General features: G+C 37.5%; 1 protein-coding gene across 1 annotated transcript in view; it reads right to left on the bottom strand.

Annotated features, from left to right (window-relative positions):
* Positions 1–26420, bottom strand: part of eIF2beta (eukaryotic translation initiation factor 2 subunit beta) — a 176734-nt gene that overhangs the window by 109682 nt on the left and 40632 nt on the right. Inside the window, exons 3-4 of the mRNA XM_090377660.1 lie at positions 23713–23807; positions 8233–8425 (exon numbers count right to left, since the gene is read on the bottom strand). Of these exons, the coding sequence (XP_090233786.1) occupies positions 8233–8425; positions 23713–23807 (288 nt within the window). The remainder of the gene's footprint in view (positions 1–8232; positions 8426–23712; positions 23808–26420) is intronic.

Raw genomic sequence — 26420 nt, 5'->3', positions numbered from 1 at the left:
CCGTGGAGGCAGACCAGGTAACCACTAGTTTAAATTTGCACTCTGGCAGGTCCTGCCACCTAGTTTACTGGGATTTCAGTGGCTAGGACCGTAAAAAAAAAAAAAATTGCATGGGAATATTGCGCTAGAATTGGAAAAGCCAAAATGGTGGGCGAACAGCGTAATTTATACATGGTTATTTTTGGCGTGTGGGGCATTCGCTTGCATACAGATAGAGTTGGGTATGGAGAATGAAGACTGGGGGGATAAATACAGAAGAATAGGGTCAATAGGGAAGATGACCCCAGGTGGAATCAGTGGGGCATGCCCATACCCCACCAGAGGGAAGAGTGGGGTCGGCAAGGAGGGGAGGAGACAGGAAAGCCATTGCCTTTCCCCCGCCAGGGTAAGGGAGAAGAAAGGGCCGAACAAGGGAGCCGGCTCAGATCACTAACATGGCGTGTATGCAGCAAAGCTGTGGCTTCATCAGGTCCGTGACAGTGTACAATCCATTAGTTGGTCAGTGTTGGGATAGGATCCCATCCACTGCTGTTCCAATAATCAGGATGTCAGTGTGGGATGGTGTCACTAAGGGGTATAGATCTCATCCAGTAAAGTCCTAGTCATTGTTGTCCGTTTCAGTTGTCAGAGTTCCAGTGTCGAGTTTAGGGAAGTTGTGGTAATGCTCATAGTCTGCTGAACAGTTCATGCACAAATTTCGAGAGGGCTTTATAGTACTCCTCCTCCCACAGTACAAGGTGTTCCCGATCCTTCGGGTTGAAACATATTTTTGTTATAAAGTGACATCTTATATCATCAAAGAGGGGGCATTCATGCATCAAATGTGTCCATGTCTGATTTTCACCGCAGTGGCATAGTGGTGATTCTTTTATTCCGAAGGTCGAAAGTTTGGCATTAAAGGAACCATGTCCCCAAGTCCAATGTCAACAAATATCTTCTTTTGTCTTCTCAACCTCCAACCCAAGCATGGTACTAAGTACTATAGGTTCTAATACCTCTCATGTTTGGGGTTTACAAAAAAAAAAAAAAAAAAAAACCATAGCAAAATGGTAAAGTGCATTTGGCATGGCAGAAAATGCTCAAAAATGCTGTGGACAAAAAGCAATATTTGTAAGTCAAGAGCAAAATAAAAAGGAAAAGTAAACTTTCCTTGACAATTCAAATTATTTGGGAAGGCAAAATCAGTAATAAAACAAGGACCTTGTCCTTCTAAACAATTGGTGGTTAGCAGATTTTAAACTCCCATAAGTGAACAATATGGTTAAAATACTCAAGGTTAATAACTATGATATACACCCATGACTTGCCACAAAAAGCACTACTTTTAAGCAAGTACCATCACTGCAAGGCCTAAAATAGTATTTGCCTAAGATTAGCCAACACTGTGAAAACCTGGTCTTACAAGTCTCTTATCAGATAATTTATGCATGCGACAATTTTTTTCGTAATAGAAGTATGGATGTATAATATAGCTTTCAGGGCAGGCTAAAGTTTTTCATCAGTTTTATTACTTTTCTGTATATGCATAAAATTAAGTGTTACTTGAGCGATATCTCAAGTAACACTTAATATTAGGGAGTGGGGAAAAAAACGTTTAAACCAAGTGTCAGTGTACCACACAATCTACTCACTGAAAGACTTTGCTAATTTGTAGTACAAAGTAGACTGAGAAGAGTCTTCACATATGTTAATTATATTGAGCAATTAGACTTCACACCAGCCGGTATTTAAATAAACAAATTTCAATACTGCAACTAAAACACTTTATTTACAATAAAATAAAATAAAAAGTATAAAAATGTAAATATAAGCTAAAACTGATGTGGTTTAATTTACAATAAAATAAAATGTGAAATAATATACTAAAATACCGTAACAACTGTAGCTTTTGGAGATGGCGATCTCCTTTCTCGACAGCATAATTCTGCTGTGCAGCACATCCTTAAATAGCAGATCCACGGCACTCGTCACATGGTTCCTCAGGAATATGGTTGGAATTTCCCATTTTCGCACCAGAACCGGAAATGGCTTGGGAGAGGCTAGCTGAAACCGTTCATCTCGTCCAATAACAACGGTTTCAAAGAGGGGATGTAAGCGTACACCCCTGTCTCTATTAATGGTATTGCTAGCTGCCCCAATACGTAAACTCTCAAGCCATTTACGGTCCCAGAACCCCTGTGCATGATCCGTGATGACCACATCCTCAGGGGAAATTTGATGTTGCTTCTCCCAGAAGTGTTCTGCCACGGCAGACATCCCGTAATTTGCGGACTTTATTGCATTTATATGCTCCCCCAGATGGTCTTTCAGTCGTTGCCTCATCTCACCCACATAACACACCCCACAATCCTGCCATTTAATTTCCTATACCATCCCACTGTTGGCTTCTTTCGTTATGGGGTCTTTGACACGGGATATCACTGTGTGCAACCTCCGTCCCGGGAGTTGCACACAGTGTATCTGACACCCCTGAATTATCCGTGCAATGTGGTCTGAAAGGCCCGGATAGTAGGGAATGTATGCAGTGCTCACAGGAGTGAACGGCTCATTACGGGTGGACTCTGCTCCTCTAATAAATCTGTCCAACACCCTCTGGGGGTAGCCGCATTTCTTGAGGTCTGCTGTGACACGAATAATTTCATTATCTATATCCTCGGAGGTGGTACAGTGGGATCACACCCTATCTATTAAAGCCTTGACAACACTATCCTTGTGTTGGCTGGCTTGTGCAGAGGTATAATGGGTATATTGATCCCGGCACATGGGCTTTCTAAACACCTTTGTCTTGAGCCTACAACCATCCCTAATTACCAAAACGTCAAGGAATGGTAGGATCCCCTCTGCTTCCACCTCCAAAGTAAATTTGATAAAAGGGGAGAAGCTATTAAGTACATCAAGTACCTGATCTTCCCTCCCCTTTTGTATAATGTGAATGTGTCATCAACAAATCTTTTCCATTTGTGCATGGGAAATTCCAAACCCTCAAAAATTCTGACTTCCAATTCTTCCATAGCTAAGTTGGCCACTATGGCACTAATGGGGGAACCCATGGCCGTGCCATGGACCTGCCTATACATGACGTCTTGGAAAACCATCGTATGTGGATAAACAAAAATCCACACCTTCACAAATATCATTAATACTTAGAGGGAAACGTAGTACTTAACAATACATCCTTTTCTAATGCCAATCTAACACATTGGACTCCAAATTTGGAGTCCAATGTGTTAGAATGGCATTAGAAAAGGATGCTTACCCCGATTCTACGGGCTCCTTAAGATACATAAAGTGGGCATACCACTCAGGCCAATTGTATCATTCGTAAATAGTGCCACGTACGCTCTATCAAGGTACCTAGCTAAGTTGATCGCATCCATAGTAGGACTTTCCAACTTTGTCATCAAGAATAGCAAAGAGTTTGTGGATTTTATAAAAGGACAGACTATATGAGAAGATGAAATTATGATTTCTTTCTTTCGATGTTACATCACTGTTCACTTGTATCCCTATCAAATTTGGAGTCCAATGTGTTAGAATGGCATTAGAAAAGGATGTATTGTTAAGTACTAGGTCTCCTCTAAGTATTAATGAAATTTGTGAAGGTGTGGATTTTTGTTTATCCAGCACCACCATGGTTTTCCAAGACGTCATGTATAGGCAGGTCCATGGCACAGCCATGGGTTCCCCCATTAGTGCCATAGTGGCCCACTTAGCTATGGAAGAATTGGAAGTCAGAATTTTTGAGGGTTTGGAATTTCCCATGCCCAAATGGAAAAGATTTGTTGATGACACATTCGCCATTATACAAAAGGGGAGGGAGGATCAGGTACTTGATGTACTTAATAGCTTCTCCCCTTTTATCAAATTTACTTTGGAGGTGGAAGCAGAGGGGATCCTACCATTCCTTGATGTTTTGGTAATTAGGGATGGTTGTAGGCTCAAGACAAAGGTGTTCAGAAAGCCCATGTGCCAGGATCAATATACCCATTATACCTCTGCACAAGCCAGCCAACACAAGGATAGTGTTGTCAAGGCTTTAATAGACAGAGTGTGATCCCACTGTACCACCTCCGAGGATAAAGATAATGAAATTATTCGTGTCACAGCAGACCTCAAGAAATGCGGCTACCCCCAGAGGGTGTTGGACAGATTTATTAGAGGAGCAGAGTCCACCCGTAATGAGCCGTTCACTCCTGTGAGCACTGCATACATTCCCTACTATCCGGGCCTTTCAGACCACATTGCACGAATAATTCGGGGGTGTCAGATACACTGTGTGCAACTCCCGGGACGGAGGTTGCACACAGTGATATCCCGTGTTAAAGACCCCATAACGAAAGAAGCCAACAGTGGGATGGTATACGAAATTAAATGGCAGGATTGTGGGGTGTGTTATGTGGGTGAGATGGGGCAACGACTGAAAGACCGTCTGGGGGAGCATATAAATGCAATAAAGTCCGCAAATTACGGGAAGTCTGCCTTGGCAGAACACTTCTGGGAGAAGCAACATCAAATTTCCCCTGAGGATGTGGTCATCACGGATCACGCACAGGGGTTCTGGGACCGTAAATGGCTTGAGAGTTTACGTATTGGGGCAGCTAGCAATACCATTAATAGAGACAGGGGTGTACGCTTACATCCCCTCTTTGAAACTGTTGTTATTGGACGAGATGAACGGTTTCAGCTAGTGCTCTCCCAAGCCATTTCCGGTTCTGGTGCGAAAATGGGAAATTCCAACCATATTCCTGAGGAACCATGTGACGAGTGCCATGGATCTGCTATTTAAGGATGTGCTGCACAGCAGAATTATGCTGTTGAGAAAGGAGATCGCCATCTCCAAAAGCTACAGTTGTTACGGTATTTTAGTATATTATTTCACATTTTATTTTATTGTAAATTAAACCACATCAGTTTTAGCTTATATTTACATTTTTATACTTTTTATTTTATTTTATTGTAAATAAAGTGTTTTAGTTGCAGTATTGAAATTTGTTTATTTAAATACTGGCTGGTGTGAAGTCTAATTGCTCAATATGAATTGTCCCAGCCTTTTAAGCCTATTTGGAGATATATGTTAATTATGCCAAACAAACAATTCACAATGGCATACATTAGAATTTGAATATCTTTGATTCTAGAACTGAACTGTAACATTTTTAATAGCTACACACAGGGCCAGTAGTAGTACAAGAGTTCATGTATAAAGCCCAAATTTGGGGGGGGGTAGTTTTCTTTGTTTACATTGAGAGGTGCAACCTCTTGGGATTTGGGGTCATTTTCAGCCCAGAGCCAGGGTGCATTACACTCCCCCCCAACACACTCAAAGACCAGCCCCCATACTACATAACAATAAACTGCAATGAAAATGGTAGTGTTATGAAGTTAACATACTCCTTTATGAAGTTGTTATTACATAGGATCATTAGAAGAAAGTGAGGCTGTTGTTGTTGGTTTAGGGATTTATTAGGTGCATTGGCCACTATGGCCATAGTGCACCATACATATGGCAAGTATTTATGCTATTTCCTGTCAGATAGAGATAATTGCAAAAAATTGTACTAGCAAAGTTAGTTTTTAACTAGTTAAAGGAGGTGCTATACATTAATCATTTTGAGAAAGGTAAAAATGCTTCAGACATTTGTTTTATTGCCTAAAAGTGAAAGAAGTGTACGAGGGTCTTCTGTTGTGGCTGGAGTGAAGAGATTCTGGCATTCTCTTGCATATTTTAGAAGAAAGTGAGAATTCTGAAAGTTTTTTAATAAGTGCATACAATATTGCCGTTTAGCCTTTTCGACTAAATACATTATTATTATTATTTTTTTTTTGATATTTATGTAGTGGTGTTGGTGTCATCAGTTATCCTGATCCTGATAAAATAAAATTTCTCATTTATTTCCAAATAAATTTCAAAAAAGATTAATAAAACAGAAGCACATTACAGAGATGTGTCAACAGAATATATAAAATGTAAAGGGAATAGCACTTTTAATAATTCGTACCTTTTAGCCAAGTGTGTACACAAAAAAATATGGTAAATTAAGTAAACAGGCCCATCTACATTATAGTGTGTGTGTGTGTGTGTGTGTGTGTGTGTGTGTGTGTGTAAAACAAGTACACGCACAAACATGTTTCAACACTGCATACTCTAATTTTTATTTATGTATATAAGTTACTGAGAATATAAATAAGTTATTTCTTTCATGCTAAAGTTGTTTGATTAAATTAATCACAAAGTGGAATATCACCTAGTAAAGGATTCAAACAGAGGAACATGAAAGAAAAGTTGTTCCATACATAACTTGACTGAAGGAACTGGAGAGACAACTATATGCTGCTGGACATGGGAAGCATTCAAGAGATTTATTTTGGAAGCCAAAAAACACATTCATTCCAGTAGAGAAGTCTCATAAAATAAAAATTCAAAATTACGACAAGAGAGATTCTGGATTTAGTTGAGCAAAATGAAAAAGTGAAACAGTTATAAATAATCATGAAACCCTGAATTATAACTATTATAAGCAAGTAGGTAACAAAACCTCTGATTGGGTAAAGGGCAAAAGTTGAATACAAGAAATTGCCAACAAAGAGAGCTAAAAATGAAGATAAGGAATTATACATGAATACAAAAAAGACGAGACTGAATCAGACAGGCCCCCACCCTCACTTGATTGAAATGGAAAAGTAAGAGAAAATCCAGCAGAAGTGGCAGACAATTGAACAGGTACTTTGCAATATTTACAGTTTAGCCTTTTTATGAGTATGTAATTAGATCTACTATTTTTCCAAGACCACTCCAAGTATATTTATATATGAATTGTCTTGAAATTTGCCCAGCATGCACTACATATACAAAGGGTACTAGGAAAGTTTTGCAATATGACGCAACAATGAATCACAGGAAGCTGCTTGTTGCTGCATGTTGAGACATGTTCATACGTGCATAGTAGCCGCTGCGCCAAGTCGATGGGCTCAGTTATTCATTAGTAGTGAGAGTGTAAAGTGCTTGCGATGGCATCGTGGTCACGAAATGAGATAAGGACAGTTTCGCGGTATAATTTCGTGCGTGGTTTAACCATAGACCAGTGCTTAGAAGAAATGACTCTTGCACTAGATGATGATTGTCCACATCGTACAACGATATTCAGGTGGTATAGAGAATTCCAAAGGGGAAATTTCACTCTGGAGGATTCTGAGAGGCCGGGAAGGCCACGAATGTCAGTTACGGAAGAAAACGTTACTGCTGTGAGGAAAATGCTTGACGAAAACAGGCGAGTGACCTACCAACAGATAGAGGATACTTTGGGCCTAAATGCACCAGCAATTCGTTCGATTCTGCAAGATTATTTGCATGTGAAGAAACTTTGTTCTCTCTGGGTGCCGCATCAACTGACTGAAGAGCAGATGACACGACGTGTGACTTGGTGCCGGGAGATGTTAAAAAAGTTTGATAAGGGACAATCTCGGTATGTGAACAACATCGTGACAGGTGACGAGACTTGGCTGTACTATTACGATCTGCCGACCAAGGCTCAAAACAAAGTTTGGGTCTTTAATGATGACGACACACCCGTAATTGTCAGAAAATCCCGATCTGTAAAGAAGAAAATGATAGCTGTATTTTTCAAATCGAGTGGAATTGTGGAACGTGCCGTTTTGGACACGCAGAAGACAGTCACAGCTAAGTGGTATACTGAACAATGCCTGCCTAAAGTCATTGGATCTATGAAGAACGTGCGGCCAAAGTCAAGAATGGGCACCTGGTACCTCCATCACGAAAATGCTCCAGCTCACCGCGCCAAAGCCTGCACCGAATATTTGACCACGACAGGACTGAAACTTCTGGAGCACCCCCCCCCTACAGTCCAGACCTTGCTCCCTGCAACTTTGCACTGTTCCCGCATGTGAAAATGAAGCTAAAAGGGAGGCGGTTTTCCAGTGATGAGGACCTTCTACGGGCTTGGGACAACGAGTGTGCTTTACTCCCTAGTGAAACTTGGCAGAACTGGTTTAAAGATTGGTTTCGGAGGATGGAGAGGTGTATTGAATGTAGAGGAAATTACTTTGAAAAAATTAAATAAACAAAGCTGTATTGCAAAACTTTCCTAGTACCCTTTGTACAAGCCCAGTATATACTGGGCTTGTATATGTAGTGCATACTTGTATATGTAGTATTGGTAGCTGGCAGTATGAAAACAGGATTAAATAGGAATATAAAAGTAAATAAAGTATTACCAAATTTTGGTTCATTTTCATCTTCTTCATCCAAGAGAATAGGTTCAGATTCTAGCTCATCAATATTAAACTTCTTCTTTTTCTTTTTTTTCTTTGGAAGATTGAAATCCAAATCATCATCCATGGCTCCTCCATCTTCACCGTCATGCTCGTCTCCAAATGAAACAGGCATTTCTTCTTTTGGTTCTGGCTCCTATTAGTTTATAAAACAAATAAATAAAGAAATGAAAATCCAATTCAAAATTATTAAAGAAATAAAGTTTTGAGAACAGTTATCCAATTTATTAAACACAGTAAACTATTTCTTTATTAAGTTGGTTACTGATCTTTTTTATTGGTAAATTGTAACCATGTTACAAATTATCAATCATACTGTAAAGCAGTGGTTTTCAACCGGTGTGCTGCAACAACATTCCAGGGATGCCACGTAATTTGAGTTTAAGTTACTTAAACTTATTATTTTTTAATTTATATGTTTATTTCATTATAAAAAAGGTATACAGTATCTTTTTAATTTTGTGGTGATCTATAATTGATGTTTACCTCTATATAAAGAATAAAATTATATACTGTATATATATATATATATATATAAAATTTGTATTATGAAATGTAATTTTTATAATTATATTATTGTAATAAATATCATATAGCATATATATTTTTTAATATTATATATTGAGTAAATTGAGTAGGGGTGCCGCAAAATAAAATAAATTACTTAGGGGTGCCATTATTAAAAAAAAAAAGGTTGAAAACCACTGCTGTAAAGAGATGAAAGAAATAAGGAAACAGGGTATGAATGTGAAGATATCTGAGTTAATGTTTAGAACACTAGTGAAAGACATTCTTTTAGATTTTAGCTTAACTAACCTGTGGTTGCACCAAACTGGAACATGAATGGCCACATGGCTACTATATAACAAAGGCTTTTTTTTATATAAAATTAAATTTCTAGCATTTTGAAACTGGTCTTTTATTACTTATGACTTACAAAACTTATCTCACATGCCATTGTGTGAAATTTCTTGTACTGTATGTTTTTCCACAAACGGGCTACTTTCTTCTTTTTTTTTCAATGAAAAGCATTTGAGATTAAATGTACTGAAGTACATATTAATTTATAAAAGTATGTTTATTAATAGCTAAATTTTGTCGAATCGGTTTATTTACACATTCTGGAACTTGGGAGGGGGGGGACACGAGAAAATTTATGAAAAAATTTAATGAGGCTCAAAGTATAAAAGTTTGGCAACCTCTGATCTAAGCATAAAGAAGAATGAGGTGCTAAATCTGAAGAATAAAGGGGATGAGACAGCAATTCAAAACTACAATCAATGAATGCAGTTTGAATTAATGTACTATTTTGATTTATAATAACTACGTAATATACAGAGATCACTGTTTCACACTTTGGCTGTAAGCATATCAATCTGTCCTCTTTAGCATTAGTTACTCCAAAAATTAGAAAAAATATATATAGGACTAGTAATCTGGTTACTGTAAGATTCATGCTAAATAACATGCCATAAGTAGTACAGATTTACCTTGCTTAATGACATTTCATTATAATGGCACTGGAAAATTACCAACAATATTTGGTTTGCATTGCTCACCTTGTTACAGTGACACTTTAAAAACAATTTTGCACAAATATTAAAAAGTGTGCCCCACTGAATAGCAGTGAAGCAAAAATAAATCTTTATTCATAAGTAGAAAGTACTGTACATATATGATTTTTACTTCTTCAGGATGCTTGATTCATTAAATGATTTCACTTTAATAGTCCTTTTAAAGTAAGCTAAAAATACTCGTGAATGGATGATGCTGCACACGGAAATAAGTTAAGACATGAAAGATGTGAGTGGATCTTGTAGAAAAGTATGGCCTAGTTTTAACCAAAAGTACTTTGGATTGGAAGAGGTCAGCTCAGTAGATACAAAGGCACATAGTGAAGATTGCAAAAGAAACTAGCTTGGATGATGTTGAGGAGGCTACAGATTTGACTTAAATGTGTGAAGATGTGTGGGGAAGAGAAATTCAAGTCTAGATTATTATCACTTAGAATGAACCCTGAAGTAACAGACCCTTACCACTACCTCAAACCTAACCTCAAAATTTTTTATTGGATAACACATATAATTCAACTATATTTTAGTAAAATTTACAGCCAAGTGGTCAGGTACAAGGGTGCATAAGTACATGTGCTTTGAGTGACCAGGGTTCAAGCCTGTAACTGCTAAATACAGTGCTGTTTCTCGTATTCCATGTACCTTGTGAACTCCTCTGTGGCCGTCCCGGAGTATAAACAGAAAAATTCAAGTTATTGAATATTTGATTCATTAAATTATTTCACTTTAATGGTCCCTTTTAAGTAAGCCCAAAATGTTCATGAATGGTAGATGCAGCACATGGAAATAAGGTAAGACATAAAATGTGGGTGGATCTTGTAGAAAGCTATAGTCTAGTTTTAATCAAAATTACTTTGGATGGGAAGAGCTCAGCTCAGAAAATACAAAGAAACATAGCAAATGAAGTTAGCTTGGATGGTGTTGAGGAGGCTGAAAATGTGACCTAAATGTTGTTTGAAGACGTGTAGGAAAGGGAATTCAAGTCTATATTATTATTATTATTATTTAGAATGAATTCTGAAGTAACAGAGCCTTACCGCTACATAAAGTTTGATGGGAAATTGAAAAATTTATTGGATACCACACAGAATTCAACTACATTTTAGTAAGTTATTGAGTAAATGAACTGACTGAGTTCTACTACTGAACAACCTCACTCATCTTTAATGATGACATTGAAAGTGAACCAAAAAAATTGGGGGTTCATTCTCAAGTCTCTATGCTTTTCTGAATGACTTCAATTAATTATCTGCTCATCAATTTGCTTTGGATTCTGATGTTGCACTGCTTGTACTGAGATGGCCATAGCAAAAAGAGAATTGCTAGCACTTAAGAGCCAACAGCCCTCAAAATCAAAACTTTCACACTAGTAAAGCAATAAAACACCTGCAACTGTTCCCAGCTGCCACACACCCATCCTCCAGCAGTCTACTGCTATCTCCCAGCAGATGGCTTTAATTTTCAGTGACATTTCTTGAAGTTTACACAAAGCTGAATCTCATGTTTCGTGGAATTATAATTAATTCATTCAGCAATGGCTTATTATAGCAGAACTCACCTCAAAATCAAAATTCGTGATTAAAATTTGAAGTCCATAGGATGTGAAGAACCCAACCACCCATTCCTCCTCCGATCGGAGGAGGAGGAATGGGTGGTTGGGTTCTTCGATCTTTTCGCCTTTGCGACGATTTGTATGGCGATTGAAATGCAGTGATTCCATGACCATTATTGGCCTCGTGGTCCTGTTGATATGGGGCACAATGGTCAGTCTATTATTTTGGCACTGTTGTGGTGATATTTCACGTTTTTTGGAACTGGTACCTTTGAGGGGGGGGGGTACCGCTAAATCATATAATAATTGGCATTATTTTAAATTTGAAATCAGTTTTATTAATTGGATTTAAAGTGCTAAATTATATAGGGTACAATCGGTTACTGTTTATGTCTTATTACTTTTACTTCCCTTTCTTGTTTGGTTTATTTTATTTTATGTTATTTTTATGTTAATTTTTCGCTCTACATTTTTTGCCATACTACTGGCTTATGTTTTTATTTTTTTTTTATTTTGAATTATCAGATATATATATACAGTAATACCCCGACTTACGCTACCCCGACTTACGCGAACTCGGAGTTACGCGGTTCTTGATTTTTTCGTTTGGCAACGCTGCCGCCCACTATCTTCAAGGTCGTTTTTCATATGTTATCGATATACGGTGCGACGGCGGAGATTGAGAGCGAAAGATGAACAAAATTCAACTTTGCTGCTTTTATGTTTTTTATATCAGTGAAGGGGAAACACATTTCACCATAATAACGCAAAAACCAACACAATTCCAGCTATCGGTATAATCGCAAATGCAATTAGATCGAGTTTACTACCAGTTTATAACAGATTTCACTAGCAGAAACGCAACTGGATTTTTATTGTTTTATGGTAGTAACCCCTAGAAATGTCAGGTGTTAATAGTGTATCTCTGCCTTTATGGTGTTGTTTATTCAGTTGCTACATGCGCGCAGCTTTGTTTATGCGTATCAAGCGTGCCTCCTCGTTTTGTAATTGTGCTTTATTCCCTAAAAATGAGTAAAATACTTAATTAAAAGGTGTGAAAAGGAAGCGTCCTGGTGAAGACACTGCAGATTCAGAGAGAAAAAGAAAAGCAATTATCGATAAACAGAGGCGGACTGGATCAAAAATTCTTACCCGGGAAAATTTATAGTGGCCTCACACTATGGTTTATGGCCAAAATCACACTGGCCCACCGGGGTTTCCCCGGTAAGGCTTATGGCCAGTCCGCCTCTGTTGATAGAGAAAAAATATGAAATTGTGAAACGCTTTGAGCGAAATGAAAGACCATGTGATATTGCACGTGCTACAGGCCTAAATGAAGCAACGGCGAAAAGCACATGACAATTGCAAACTTGACAGGTTGAAAATTGAAAAGGGCTCAATTGTAAAGGGCTTAAAAATTTTAGAAAACATAGACTCCAACGAAGAACGCGTTATAGCTACAAAGCAAGGAATAAAAAAATTATTAGCTTGCTACTAAGAAATTCTGCGTGAAAAAAAGAACGCGCTGTGTCATCAGACGAATTTGTTAGATTTTATGAAGCCATCGACATCGAAATAACTTTTTAACGTAAGTCATTTGTTTTTTTAATACATATTTTGTATTAATATGTATAAAGAACTGCAATTTTATTAATATTTTTCTTCTAAACTAGTGTTTTTGTTAGTCCTTGGTCCCAATTAAGCAAAATTTATATGTATTTATATGCAAAGTTGTACCCCGACTTACGCGAATTCGACTTACGCGATTTTCGTCGGACCCACCTATCGCGTAACTTCGGGGTATTACTGTATATATATATATATATATATATATATATATACAGTAATACCCCAAAGTTACGTGATAGCTGGGTCCAACGAAAATCACTTAAGTCGAATTCGCGTGTTGGGGTACAACTTTGCATATAAATACATATAATTTTGTTTAATTGGGACCAAGGACTAACAAAAACACTAGTTTAGAAGAAAAATATTACTAAAATTGCAGTTCTTTATACATATTAATACAAAATATGTATTAAAAAAATAAATGACTTCCGTAAAAAAGTTATTTCGATGTTGATGGCTTCATAAAATCTAACAAATTCGTCTGACGACACAGCGCCTTCTTTTTTTCACGCAGAATTTCTTCTTAGCAAGCTAATAATTTTTTTATTCCTTGCTTTGTAACTATAACGCGTTCTTCGTTGGAGTCTATGTTTTCTAAAATTTTTAAGCCCTTTTCAACTGAGCTGAGACCTTCTGTCAAGTTTGCAATTGTCATGTGCTTTTCGCCGTTGCCTCATTTAGGCCTTTATCACGTGTAATATCACATGGTCTTTCATTTCGCTCAAAGCGTTTCACAATTTCATATTTTTTCTCTATCGACAGAGGCGGACTGGCCATAAGCCTTAAGGCCATAAGTCGGTGACCACACCGACCCACCGGGGAAACCCCGGTGGGTCGGTGTGATTTTGGCCATAGCATAGTATGAGGCCACTATAAATTTTCCGGGGTAAGAATTTTTGACCCAGTCCGCCTCTGTTTATCGATATTGCTTTTCTTTTTCTCTCTGAATCTGCAGTGTCTTCACCAGTACGCTTCCTTTTCACACCTTTTAAGTATTTTACTCATTTTTAGGGAATAAAGCACAATTACAAAATGAGGAGGCACGCTTGATACACATAAACAAAGCTGCGCCCATGTAGCAACTGAATAAACAACACCATAAAGGCAGCACTACACTATTAACACCTCACATTTCTAGGGGTTGCTACTATAAAACAATAAAAATCCAGTTGCGTTTCTGCTAGTGAAATCTGTTATAAACTGTAGTAAACTCGATCTAATTGCATACCAATAGCTGGAATTGTGTTGGTTTTTACGTTATTATGGTGAAATGTGTTTCCCCTTCACTGATATAAAAAACAAATACATTTTCAGAATCTTTTCTTCATTCCTATCGTGTTGCGTTCGACTGCCATTTCTTGTAAACACAAAGGCGAATCGTGCATGAGCGAATTCGGTTCGTGTTATATTATAAGATATCATTACCGTATTTATAAATAGTGTATGATCGAATTCATGTAGTGTAAACACGTGTTATTCGAGGACTGACTGTATACGGCTCGAACGACGCGATCCATTTCTCTTGTGAAAACGATGTAATTTCCGACAAAAGTTCAGCCCAAATTCGAACGCACACATATAAATATGACAGGTGGAATACAAATTCTTGTATATGTGTGCAGCTCACGTGCAGCAAAGTTGAATTTTGTTCATCTTTTGCTCTCACTCTCCGCCGTCGCACCGTATATCGATAAATATGAAAAACAACCTTGAAGATAGTGGGCGGCAGTGTTGCCAAACGAAAAAATCAAGAACCGCGTAACTCCGAGTTCGGGTAAGTCGGGGTATTACTGTATATACATACACATATATATATATATATATATATATGTTTTTTTTTTTGTTTTTTTTTCCACTCAACTCATTCATCTTTTTCTCACACACCAGGAGGGGATGCAATGATGTGCAGTGTAAATTTAAATATTAATTAAAACTAGGGTTAGTGTGTACTTAACTGTAGCATTTATGGTTTGTGTTCTTTTTCTCACACGCTTACACTTTTATTCATTCTTCTAGTTCTCATCTCATTTATTCAACTCTTATTTCTGCACTGCACTCTCTGGGCACCTCAACTTACTGTTATTCTTCAGTTGTGGTGCAGGCCTAGCTGCAAGTTTTTTTTTTGTTTTTTTTTTTGCAGGCCAAGGGAGAATGCAGTGAGTGTTTATGTGGTTAGTAAATGTTTGTTAGTACAGTATATATAAAGTAATGTAAGTTATTTTTAACTTTGTATTCTTTCAGCCAATTACATTTGCTCTTCCACTCATTCCCATTCACTCTCTCTTTCCCTCATGCTAGGTCACTCTTTCTTTCACCAAAACTGCCATTTATTCCCTTTTACCATAATTCCTAGTTCACTCAGTGCCCAGCCTATTCATTCTATCTTTCATTCTCATTCATTCATTCTTCTTTCATTCTACATTGCATCCCCTTGCTACTAGCTTACTGATATTTTTCAGTTAACCTGCTTCCCTGGCTGCCTGTACATCTCCCTCCCCTACATGGTTACTTATTTGGTGTGGGGGCCCAGGTTCTTACACATGGCAGGTTTGTTATTTATTATTTGGTTTTTAGGAGCATTAGCAGCTAAGGCTATATTGCTCCGGGAATATGTGGTGGTCATTCCCTGACCTTTCCACCATCCTCTGTATTTGGTGGTGACGGGCTCGAACCCCGGTCTAATCAAGAAGCGTGTGCTACGCACTGCTGCTCCTTCCCACCTGGCTACGGAGGTGCCCACACACGACAGAGCCCTGGGGAGTTTTGTCATGTCAGGTTTCTGTCAGGGCACAGAATACTGCTATCCTAACAGTTTTTAAGTCATTGTCTGGGCGTGGTGGGAAACTTGGCCAATTTTACTACTGATTATTGTTTAATTGTTGGGGGGGCTGAATTGCCATTCTTTGGATTGCTCTGCGCATTTCGAATACTTTCTGTGTGAAAGATGTAAAAGCTTTATAATTTTGCTCTTCTATGATGAACAGATGTTCTTCTCCCCTGGGAAGGGGACCAATCTGTGCTATTAGCTCTGTTTTGGGGATGTCATATATTATACATTCATATAGAATATGTGCCCAGTCTTCACTTTCGCCATAGGTGCAGTTTGGGTCATCAGTCAGGCCTAAGGAGGTTAGTTTCGCCTTTAGGGAGATGTGACCTGTCAATATAAATGTTGTAAAAAGTCCAGGGGCATACCACTTAGGTGGCTTTGGGCTAACCAATGACACCTGTGGCAGAAACCGTTTGGTAACCAGACCTCTGGTTTCCTGCTCCCACTTTGTTTGCCATAGCTCATGGAGCTTTATGGCTATTCTTTTTCTTTCATCATTGAAGGTGTTGGTTGTATTAAGGGCTATCCCCAGAAATTCTGTGGATATGCCCTTTTTAAATCTATAATATAAGCCTCTTTTGCCTACTTCCAGGTAAAGTGAGAGAGTTCCGGCCAGCAACTGTAGTGCAGGTGTGCTTACTGTGCGACATGCTCTGGTAATAGTGAGTAGTATTGTCCTTTGTATCGATTCTAATTTATTCCTATTTCTTACTATGGCCGAGCGGATGAACCACGCACCGGCTCCATAGGTGATAACAGGTAGGGACATTGCACGGTATATGATTGCCAGGGTCTTTCTTTTGAGTCCCCAGTCTGCTCGACTGATCCTGGCAATCATACCTGCATGATTTCTCACTTTCTTTGCCAAGTAGCTCAAATGGGGGTAAAAAGTTAATTTTGAATCAAAGACCACTCCAAGATATTTTAGTTGTTACCATTTTTATAGTGGTTGTGTTAATTTTGATTTGTGGAAGTCTTCTTCATGTCCAAATTGCCTTTTAGAAGTATTTGTTTGGTTTTTTCAGGCGATATTTTGAGCATGTGCATTTGTGCCCACTCCTGCAGCTGCAAGAGGGCGGCATTTGATCTTTGCTCTACAACCACTCGTGAGTTACCTTTTACAAGGAAAATCATGTCATCTGCAAAGGCCAGGCTTTCCACGGGGACCAGATCCAAGGCCAGAAATTCATCCAGAACAATGTTCCAAAAGAAAGGGCCAAGGATTGACCCTGTGGGCAACCTTTATTCACAGGACATGTTAATTCCTGGAACCTTGTGTGTACTGAGACATTTCTGTCTGTAAGGTACCTGTTTATTACCTTATAGAGGTTTTGTGGGGCATTTGCCTGGCAAAGTCTCCTAAGGACACTAGGCCACCAGAGTGAGTCAAATGCCCCAGCAAAGTCAATGGAGATTGCCAGCATATATTTCTCCTCTGTGTTTTTAACTGTTGTCAATAGGTGGTGCATGGCATCCTCCGTAGAATTGCCCTGCTTAAAACCGTACTGATTGTTGGAATGCAAACCTGCTTCTGTGTAATATTGAGCTAATCTGCTATATATTAGTCTTTCATATATTTTCCCTAGTACAGGAAAGTAGGGCTATTGGTCTATATCAGTAGTGCTTCTCAAACTTTTTTGGATCACTGTCCTCCCCCCCTAAAAAAAAGCCCTTGCCAGGGTTTTTTTTAGCCCACCAATATAAAGTGAAGCTAAATAACTGAAATGAATATTTATCTGTTTGCCTCCAAAAACATAAATGCGGCCCTGCATGTATGTGTGTGAATTATAAAGAAAACTATTTACTGCACTTTATTCCATCTTCTTAAAAAATTACAACTAGATAAATAAAGTCAGTTATAGTCACTTAAATTAAGTCATAAAAATTAAAGTTAATTACATAAATAAGTCATGATATTAATGGAAATAGTTAATTATATGGAGATTTATTAGCTAATCAATATTAGGTTTAATATCTAAGTAGAAGTCGTAAATAACCACGTTTAACAACATCCAGCCAATTTATTTGTTTTGTCAGCAATTGAGATACAGCACTGAAACTGGTTTCGACTAGATATAATGTTGGAAAAGAAATAAGTAATTTTTTTACAATTCCCCACAATGCAGGATAATGGTCAGGGATTTTCTTTTGTAACCAAAATTCCTGATATGAATTTTGAAATTTTGGCTTCAGTTCAACTTCATTTTGTAACTCAATCAATTCTTCTGCAAAATGTTCACCATCGTCATTATTTAAAAAAGGATTTATAACCCAATCTGGAATTTTCAAATTAAGGAGATCTTCGAACCTTTCCTGCATATCTCTGTGCAACATTTCTAGATGATTACAAAAAGTTAGTTTCATCAGCTATTTTTTCTTTTTTCTCTATTTCCAACAGATTTGGAAATTGATACAATTCACGTCATCCATGTTGCGCATAAAAAGCTTTAATTTTGAAATAAATGCTGAAATTTGAGTTTTTGCCTTAATAAGAGTTACATCTTGTCCTTGTAAATGTAAGTTCATTGAGTCGAATCTAGTAAATAAATCTGCAAGATAAGCAATATCAGCTTTCATTTTCTTGAGGTCATTACTAAGGTCATTGTTCCTATCTTCAAAAAACTCGACAACAGTATCAAAGAGTTCATAAAATCTGTTGAGACAGTTGCCTTTTGACAGCCACCGAACCTCGGAGTGAAATAACAATCGTTCAAAATCTTCACTGTTTGATCACAAAGCTTTTGAAATATACGATCATTCAAAGAATGTGCTTTAATTTTGTTTATAGCAGTAATAACAGTTTGTAGAGAATTGTGCAGTTGATCACCAAGTTTTTTCGCAACTAAATGCTGACAGTGAATGACACAATGAACAGTAATAATATTTGGCACAGCATTTTTTAAATAAGTCATAAAACCCTTCTAATGGCCAATCATTGATGGTGCTCCCTGTCGCCCCCTTTCATGCCTAACGTCCCCATGGATAATTCAAATGCCCCCAGGGGGCGATATCGCCCACTTTGAGAAGCACTGGTCTATATGATTTGGGGTTTTTCAGGGTTTTTGAGAATTAATCTTAACACAGCTTGTTTTCATATTTTTGGGAATATACCTTCTGTCATACAGTTATTATATAGTGCTATTAATTTATCTGGCACTATTTCCGGTAATTTTTTAATAATCTCAACCTCTAAGAGGTCAAAACCTGGGCATTTATTGTTTTTGGTTTTAGATAGTGCTATTTCTTAGTCTTGTATAGTGAACAGAGGTTCAATATTGGCATTGTGATATTCAGTGTTTTCTTTTATAATGTCTAGCTGGGTGGGGGGAATGATTCCCAGTTTCAGTCTGAATGATACTGTCTAGGATGTTATTTACAGAATCCACCCAACACAGGGCTGGGGTTCCATTTGGTTTGACAGTAGTTTCTAAGACATCTCCTCTTGGCAGCTTGTTGGTCACTATTCTGTAGACAACTCCCCAAGGGTTATTGTTTTCAGTAGTTCCCACCAAGTGCCTGCAGCATTCCTTTTTCTTGTCTCTTATGAGGGCTGTGTACTGATTCCCGAGACATCTCTCAGTGCATCCACCTCAATTTTGGGCAAGATGTTCTGGCTCTTTGAAAATGTCTCCTCGCCTGGTGTACCCTACTTCTGAGTATAGTCAGTTCAGGGCACCACCAGGGAACTGTCTGCTTCCTCGGTTTTTTCCGTGGGATAGACAGGGTTGCTGTTTTTGTTAAAATGCTTGTCATAGTCAGTGTTTGCTCATCCGGGCTACAGTTGCCTAATCTAGACCACTCATTTTCCTGTTTTTGCAGCTCAGCTGCTGTATGTTCTGCAAAAATCTGCCCGTTTGCCTTTTTTAAGGTTATACCTTTTGATATCCAACAGGTAGTGTTAGGTTGTTTGTAATTGCCTGTTTAGTTCGAAGAAAATGGCTCTGTGATCTGATGTGGTCCAGGCTGGCTGGACACACCAGTCTGTGATTTTATAAGCTATTGAATTGGTGGCAAGAGTAACATCAATGTCACTCTCCCACATGGTACTGCCAAAAGTTAGGAAGTTATTTGGTTGGTTTAGCACTTGAAAGGGTGAGGTGGCTATATAGTCTGAAAGTATCTGGCCGTTCTGTGTGCCTGCTCTGTCTTCCGTACGGCTATGCTGTAAGGCTGACCGGCGGTTGACATCAGCACACACTATGATATTTTCAGTAGGTAGCAAGTTTGTGACTACTTGTAGATATTCAATAGTTGAATTTATATCTTCACCTGGTCTGGAATATACTGAAATAATGTAAAACTGTCCTACAGCACTGGTGATATGGGCACACACACACTCACACTGGGGAGCAGAGGTGACCCACCTTTGTGACTGTAAGGTCAGTATTTTTAACTACTATTGCTGTAGAAGGGACACCTGAGGTGTATTCTATTATTTTATAGCCTCTTGGTATCCCTGAACCCTACCCATATGTGTGTAGGGTTCCTGGAGTACCAAGATATCTATATTATTTTATTCCAATTTTAGTTTGATCAGATCTACAATAGCTCTTGCTCTTTGAGCATTCAACTAGACGAGATTTAGAGCCCTAGTCACATTTACGTTTTCAATCTGGCGCATAGTTGGTCCTAGATAGAATAAGTTTTGCCATTTTTTTTTTATAACTGGGGCATTTATCATCCCTGATACTACGTGTATAGTCAGTCAGCCATTGCTGCCTTGCAGGTAGCACATTTTGGCTGCTGAGACTTATTTTTGCAATTTTCGTAATAATGGCCAGTTACTGCACAGTGACCAAAAACAGGTTCTTTCTGACTGCAGTCTCTGGCAATGTGACCATATTTATGGCAGTTAAAGAAACTTTGGATAGGGAAGTGTTCCCTAAATCTATGACTGGTCCAGCCAGCATAGATTCTCTGCAATACCTTCCAAATTTTTGGTGTAATTTCTGCAATTATGTTGAGTTGTCCATTCCTTTTGTTTTTTGTTGCTCTTTTCAGCAGGAATTCAGCAGCAAATTCATCTATTGTCATTTCATTGTTAAAGTTTTTGAAGTAGATATCCATCATGAATTCTTTTTCTATTACTGACACAGGTACATCAAAGATTATAATATAAGGGTTTTTCCTTTTTGGTTTTTCAGGGAGCAAGCCCAGTTTTTCTATCTCAGGATGTTTTTCTATTTTTCTTAGATCTTCTTTGCTTGCTACCTCGATCAGGACTCCATTATTCCTGATTTTCCGTATGTTGTTCATCTTTATTTCTCTCAGATGAGGCCTCAACTTTGTTACCACTGTGTCCTTAACTGCCTCACTGGGTTTATGGGTAGAGTCACTTTTTGCTTTCAGAATAATTATGTTGCTTTCCTTGTTTATATTAGGTTGCTTAGTAGCTATTTGTTTTGCTTTAGTTATGTCCTGTTTGGCATTAACCTTTGCACATTTGGCATAGGTTAATGTGTTCGTTGTTTTATAGTTGTTCTTCTCCTCAGTTGTAACCTCTAATTTTGATTTCAACACTTGGTTCTCTGTGTTTAATTCAATCAGGCGCTGCTCAAGCAGTGACCAATAGTTCACTATCTGTAGCCTAATTGCAGAAGTAATCCTGTTGGTTTGCTTGTGCATATATTCTTCTAGATACACTCTGGTTTCCTTTGCCTGTTTGATAGGGTCAGTCAAATTTATTAGGTAGGCTAGTTTTATTTCTTCTTCTGTCTTTTGTTGCATCGCTGGAATTTTTTAGTTTCTTAATTTTTTCCTTTCCCGCCCATTAAGTAGGGCATTCTTAATACTGAGGAGGCTAGCTATCCATTTCATTACCATTTTCCTCATTAACAGGGGCTTTCTCCCTGAGCACTCTAGCTTCATTTTCAGAGGAGTCTTAAGTCTTTGTCCAGAATTTTGTCATTATTTGATTTTTCAGCCATAATTTCTGCATTAAATTCACTTTCGTAGTAATAAGTCAATTTCTGACATTTTAAGTAGTGGTTTGAGGTACTTATTTCCAGTGTAGCCCCACTAGAAATCAGAAATCGCGATTTTCCAGAAAATCGCGATTTCTGATTTGGCAGGAAACGCCTGTAGATAAAGAAAACTATCTTATAAACTAAGTATAAGTTAATTCTGTCAGTAGTATTTTATTTTTCTATACAAAATAACCTTATCACAAGCAGTTTGAAGTATAATATATTCAAAATTTTTGGACTTTTGAGATGTACTCAAATCAGTGGCTATGCCAGTGGGCTCGCTACCGCTGAAGCTGTAGCGATCGTGCTGAGCTAAAATAGGCAAATACTATCACAAAAACTGTTCTTGCCCGACCTAATTTACTTACCTTCATCTGTGATACCTCTTCAAACCTGAAAAATCCATGTTGTAATACTTGCCTAAATCGAAGATCGCGCAATATCATCGTCCGCCGTTTACATCAAGTGGAGCTTCGTGTAGATGCGTCCATACACTTCCACGACCACCGGTCGTTTTCTCACTGTTGTCATACACTGTGATTCCAAACTTTTAGGCAGGAATGTACATCTTAATCTCTCTGCAAACAAATGAAACTTTTTTTTTTTTTTTTAAATTAAAACCCCAAATAAGAAAGGTATTAGAACCCATAGCACTTAATACTGTGTGTGTGGGTTGAAGCATGACAAGACAGACGATACCTGTTGACATTAAACTTGAATTGTAATTTTCAGGAAATGTGTGAAGGAAAGTTCTTCCAGAAAACAGAAATTGATGGGATAAATCAGGAAGAAGAAAAGTTGGTTCTGTGAGTCTGAAATTGAACAGTAAATGTATACTGACTGGTTGTGGCAAGTTTTCACACTTTGGAAGAGAGAAGGGGAAACTATAGATGCCATTTTAGAAGAACAGCACCAATAAGCTATAGAAAGGGCATGCAGCAGAAACAGAACATCTATGAGACAGAGAGTGGAGAGACTGTGCAAAAGATGGGTCATTAATTAACCTGACTGCCCTCTTCTGAAAGAAGTCTAGAAGCCAGAGAGAGGCTTTGGGTGCACCAACCCCAGATGTGGGAACAATATTCCATGGTAAGGCAGATTTAAATTTTGTAGTGTGAGTAGATGTTTAGAAGAAAAGTAATGCCAAGAGCAAAAGAGAAAATCCCAATGTTTTAGATGACGAGAAAGCAATATTTGTGACGTGCGTACCAAAAGGTATTATCCTGACTTACCAAAGTCAGGATAATACCTAACAGAGATGTGAGTGGCATCAAAGATAAGCATAGGAGCAGTAGTCTCCTTTTTATGATATATGACAGGACTGAGTTTTAGAAGGGTTGAAATTAACTAAGTTCAATCCCAGTTTCTAGTTCTTCTAAGCTGAACTGCTTCTTCTCTTTTTTTTTTTTTAACCAGCAAAGTCATCTAAATCAAGAGCTGGATCTACTGAAAATATTTATAGTTATTAGTTAAAATATAATTGTCCCATTGGAGAACTGCCTGGAGTTCAGCAGTTAAGGAACTGGTGGTGGATATTCAATTATAATCAAGTCAAATGTCAACAAATATCTTCTTAACCTTCAACCCATGCACCATACTAAGTACTATAGGTTCTAATACCTCTCGTGTATAGGGTGTTCATATTATAAAAAAAAACAAAAACAAAAAAAAAAAAAAAAAAAATACATGATTTAGCTATAAACTTTATATCAAGTTTGATTAGATACATTAAAAGTTCAGGAAAAATCAGCTAAAAAGGTTTCTACATAAAATTTCCTGAAATCAAAACCTAGAGAGTTAACCATTGGTGCATGCTAAATAAAATGCAATACTGTACATTTTTCACCTGTGGAAGTAATGTTTTTTACTTACTGGTAAAGCAGTTTCTAGTTCTTCTAAACTAAAAGGCTTCTTCTTTTTCTTCTTTTTTTTTAAACCAGAAAAGTCATCTAAATCAAGAGCTGGATCTATTGAAAGAATTCACAGTTATTAGTTAAAAAATAATTATAGGGAACACTATAAGATTGCTTGAGAAACTTACAGAGAGGCTGGCAAGAGCTAATCTGTAGTTAAAACGTTCCAAGTGAGAACTGTTTTTGAAGAAGTTAATAAATCAAGGACATACAGATGAAAATGGAATATATTCTCTGAAAAAGAATATATTGTTTTGTCAGAGAATATATATATAATAAATAATTGTAAATTCACACCAAAATGTGTTATGTTAAAGAGACGAATAACCCTTTTAACAAAGAAAAGCATGAATTCTACTAATATGGAATTCAACACATAGCTACTATCAAGGGTAAAGGGAGAGGCGTTTATTTTCATAAGGGTGACTACAGTGATCTCAGACAGTTTTTAAATTCTATGCAGTGAGATCAACTGATGACAGCAAATTCTAAATGTGAAGCAATCAGGGAAGTGATCAAAGAAGCTACGAGGCTTTTCATACCAACGAAGAAATACTGTTCAAGACAGACCAAAACGGATGTCAGATGAACTATTGAGACAGGTAGCAGAGAAAAAAAAGTGCATGGGATGCATATAAATTATCAAGTAATACAGAATGGTAGATATAAACTAGCATACAATCAAGTCACAAAGGAGGTTTGGCAAGCAAAGCAAAGTATGTGAAGTCTCAGGCAAAGAATGCCAAGAAAAGCAGCAAAGACTTCTTTACATTAACAGTAGAAGGAAGGGTTTGAACAACATTGGTCCACTTGATGTGGATGATCCTGTTCAGGTTGCTGACAAGCTGAATAGATATTTTGCATCTACGTTCACACATGACAAACACTTTACAGGAGGGGATGTAAGAAGTTTATCCAACTCCAACTACAAGATAAATGACTTTGTGATAACTGAAAGGAAAGTGGAAGAGAATTCAGCTTATGCCACATATATCAGTCTTGTTCTGATTTCATACCACAGGGAAAGTAAAACTAAAGTGAAAGTTTAGAAATAAGTAAGGCTCTACAGGGGTCGCCAACCTTTTTTTTTTTGAGGGAAGAGCCATTTTTGATCTAATTAAAAAAAAAAAAAGAAAATCCAAAGAGCCACACCTCAGCTCAAGCTGGGGGGAGGAGGGGGGGGGGGTTTAAGAAATGGAATAGAGTGGGAAGGTGTTTTATTAAAAAAAATATATTTCGAAATATTATTCATTAATACTGAAAAAAAAAAAGTAACAAACGTCCAATTACATATGAATTAATGTAAATTTTGCTGCTGAACTTCTTGAGCAAGTCTCTCAACATCAGGCGAGTATGCCGTAATTTTCATCTTTAAACATGCTGAGAGAATCGCATTGTTCAGATGATTTCTTGATTTACTTTTAATATAGTTCATGTTCGAAAATATTTGCCCACAGAAATAAATCAAACCAAAAATTGAGAAGCCCAAACGCAAATATTTTCAAATTTATATACTTGTCCGGTAAGCTACTCCACACATCGAACATAATTTGGCCTTGCATTTTCAATTCATCTATCACCATCCATTTGTGTAGAATTGCAAGGGCAGCCTTTTGCCTCTCCAAATCCTCAATTTCAGTTTTAGTCTTGCACTCCACATGTCCTTGAATTTTAAGTCCTCTAACTTCATTTCAAATTGTGCTTCATGTGAGCTAAAAGTTAGAGCTGAAGTTACATGTTCAAAGAGCTGCATGCGGCTCACAAGCCGCATGTTGACAACACCCTGACATTGAAAAGATACTGCACCACAGTGGTAAAGATGCAAAAAAGAGGGTATGAAGTATAAGTATAAACACAATACTATATAATTGTACAATAATTTTTAAATGATTCCTTCAAAAGAAAAAGATAGGATTCTAGTCAAGTCATAATTTCAGCGCTAAACACACAGATTTGAAGATTTGATATTATAACAAACATACCTATAATTGATACAATTCAGAGCAATAAATATCAGAATTTATTGCTCTGGATTGGCTCTGGGAATGGAAATTTATATAATATAAAGGTGTGACAACTTTTGAATATGAACTTTAAAAAAGACACCTGGGATGGATGGGAGCTATCCAATTATACTAAAGGAGGCAGCAAAGGAAACCCTTAGCCATAATTAGTTCTAGGGAAAACAATGGCATCACTTGTTAAAGAAGTAATACAGGACCATCCGGAGAAGAATGGAATTGCACTGCAGTCACAGCATGCATTTGTTAAGGGGCAGTCTTGTCTAACCAACCTGATAGGTTACTATGATGCAGTGACCAAGAAACTGGATGCAAAAAAAAATTATTTTAAAATCACATACTTTGATTTCAGGAAGGCTTTTGCTACTGTTACACATAAAACTGCTGTATAAACTAGAGAAATGTGGCATTTCTCCAGTTTATACAGCTCGGTGACGAACAAAAAAGCATTTTGTTCGTCACCGAGTAACGAAGAAAAGAAAATGCATGTTAATAAAAAAATGGGTGAGATTTTTCTCAAAATTTCCCAAATAATTTGTTTCAAATTGTAAGCTCAATATGAAACATTCCACATTCAAATGCTTCATCAAAGTTTTCAGCTTAATGAAAATTGCTTAGCAGAAAGACAGAAACCATCTTTTATTAG

This window comes from Mastigoproctus giganteus, chromosome 7, assembly GCF_048544385.1.
Source record: "Mastigoproctus giganteus isolate SK-2022 chromosome 7, ASM4854438v1, whole genome shotgun sequence".
NCBI classification, from domain to species: domain Eukaryota; kingdom Metazoa; phylum Arthropoda; class Arachnida; order Uropygi; family Thelyphonidae; genus Mastigoproctus; species Mastigoproctus giganteus.
This window is presented reverse-complemented; position numbering and strand designations above follow the sequence as displayed.